We start from the raw sequence: 2,574 nt of genomic DNA on the forward strand, positions 1-2,574 counted from the left end.
TGTAATAATTTGAAGCAGTGCCAGGGAAAGGTCAGCAAATTAATATTACATTAACTGAAATGTTAACGATATCTGCAGTGCCAGGTGAGCAAAGTACTTACACATCCAAGTAGCTGCATCCCTAATCAGCAATATACCTGAGCACATGCTTAAAATACTTAATGACACTTAAAGGTGCTTTGCTAGATAACAGTGAGAGTGCTCACATTCCTCACTCTGGTTAGTCAAGACCTTTATAGAGCCAGAAACAAATATATTTAGATCATGGCTCTGAGAACCAACCTCTGGAATAACTTGCTTTGCAACTATGCTGTGAGCAAAATAAGTATATTCATAATGTGACTGAAGAACGGGCTCATCCTTCCTTTTCTTTGTCTTTTCCCATCATCTAACAAAAACATGAGATTCTTCAAGGAAGGAAAGAAATGTTATTTAGCCACATGTGTTTTTTAGAGATTTAATTTATGTATGCAAATGCATTCTGACAGAAGGAACTAAGCCATCACTTTATATAATTCCATATTTATGGAGTATGATAAAAGCAGAGCTTATGGCTAAAGCTGCTGAACTCCTCACAATACCCTATTTTCAGGTGCTTGTTACTTTGACAAACTTCTGTGATTTGGCAGAAACTTCCACACCTTGGATTTTTGTCTGGTTCTTTCAGCAAAATTTGTTACTAAGCCTTCATGAAGATCATGTAAGACATGCTGGTTTTGCCATATCAAAATTATAACAGAAGCTCATCTGAGAATTTGTCAACCCTACATACTGGGAAGCAGAGACTTTTCACTTGGCATAGATGGTCCTAGACAGCTCTAATACCTTTTCCATTAAAATACTTACAGGCTTAGTCAGTGAAACTAGAAACAGAAGAGAATTCCATAGAAATCTACTTGAGCGTGAATCTGCACTGAACACATCCTGTCCCTGCAGAGTTTCATTGTATCTGCAGAACTGCGAGTGTTCAAAGAGCAGAGAGCAGCTCAGCAACTTCATCAGGGGCTGACCAAGACGTTCCCTGTAACAGTTTCTGCAAACATGGAGTGCGAGACTCTCTTGCATGCTACCCGTGCTGTCACTGCCAGACCTGCAACGCGTGGCCTCTCAAAGGTCAAGAAAAGAAAAACGTATTTCTAGGATGGGAAGGATCTCCTGAGAGAGATTAAGACAGAAATCAGCTGGAAGATGACAACTGGAATGATGACAGAGGATAACGTAGATATCTTTGTACACTTGAGCACATCCAGTTCCACAGCCTGCAAACAAGACTTCATTAATGCCACCTGTGAAACCTCCTGGAAGAATGATGGACACGTCCCCATTCAGTTGCTTGTTCATTCAGCAAAAGTAATTCCATTACAGCTACGTGGATCTGTGGCAGGTAGGTATAATCCTCCTCATGACTCCTGCGGGTGCTAAAATGGTTTCATCTAAGAGAATCTGGAAGGGTTTTGTGTTTCTGTGGGGTAACACAGGAAATGTCAAATAAAACATCTGCATGAAGAGTCTGTGGTCCTCTGAATAACCGTGTGCAGCTTCACACTCTCTGCCGTTTATGAACAGGTTCCCTGGGTAAATGTGCACAGACCACCTGGGGGCACATCTGCAGGAAGGCAACACTGCCTGAGCATCATCAAACCATTTCTAAACCTGGTTTGCATGTCTCGGCATCCAGTGTTTCCTGTTCCAGTCCTGGAGTGCAGAGTGAGTTGCATGGCTGAACAGCAGCCTGGTGAGACCTCGGGTGGCTCCACACTGAGAGATTCAGCCATCTCTGCCTAGCAACCTCCAGATTTTCATAGTTACGTCTCATTAGCTCGGGCCTGTGTTTGTGAACACAGCTAAGTGCTACCAGTCACATACCTGCCTGGTGTGTGTGGCCTCAGACAGCAGCAGCCGTGGGTGCAGTGGAAGGACAATTCCCAGGTGTCTGGAAGGCAATGGCACAGTGCTTCTCCTTCACCCATTCTCCTTTGTTTTCACCTCAGCATCCCTTTTCTTTGCAAACACCTGACATAACTTCCCATTCTTTCATTACATTCAGTCTTTCTACATCGACTTCTAATACGAACCTCCTCCTCCTCCTCAGCCTTTTCCTCATCCAAGGAGCCTCCCCACCCCTCACCTCAGGAGGACTGGGGCCCCGGCCGTGCGGAAGGGCAGCGCCGGGCCCGCAGCCCCCTCACACGTCCCGCAGCGCCCGCACACGGCCCGCAGAGCCCTCACACGTCCCGCAGCCCCACACACGTCCCGCAGAGCCCTCACACATCCCGCAGAGCCCTCACACGTCCCGCAGAGCCCGCACACATCCCGCAGCCCCCTCACACGGCCCGCAGAGCCCTCGCACGTCCCGCAGCGCCCTCACACATCCCGCACAGGCCTCACACGTCCTGCAGCCCCCGGGCTGGCGTGCAAACAAGCCCCGGGATCCTTTCCACAGGCGGGACACGTTCACTTCCCGGTACCTGAAGTCTGTAAATCGTCTTAATATTCCTACAGTGTATCGCGGGGTTAACACCGAGTGTTTTTAAGGAACCCTAAGGGACAAGAGATCGTTCGGAAGGTTTTCCT

The 2,574-nt window shown here is 47.4% G+C and overlaps 1 protein-coding gene across 1 annotated transcript in view; it reads left to right on the top strand.

Annotated features, from left to right (window-relative positions):
- The first annotated feature begins 1,188 nt into the window (after window positions 1–1,188).
- FZD6 (frizzled class receptor 6) overlaps window positions 1,189–2,574 on the top strand; it is a 32,593-nt gene continuing 31,207 nt past the window's right edge. Inside the window, exons 1-2 of the mRNA XM_010006528.1 lie at window positions 1,189–1,384; window positions 1,845–1,940. Coding sequence (XP_010004830.1) covers window positions 1,189–1,384; window positions 1,845–1,940 — 292 coding nt within the window. The remainder of the gene's footprint in view (window positions 1,385–1,844; window positions 1,941–2,574) is intronic.

This window comes from Chaetura pelagica, unplaced genomic scaffold (assembly GCF_000747805.2).
Source record: "Chaetura pelagica isolate M959 unplaced genomic scaffold, ChaPel_1.0 scaffold76, whole genome shotgun sequence".
NCBI lineage: Eukaryota > Metazoa > Chordata > Aves > Apodiformes > Apodidae > Chaetura > Chaetura pelagica.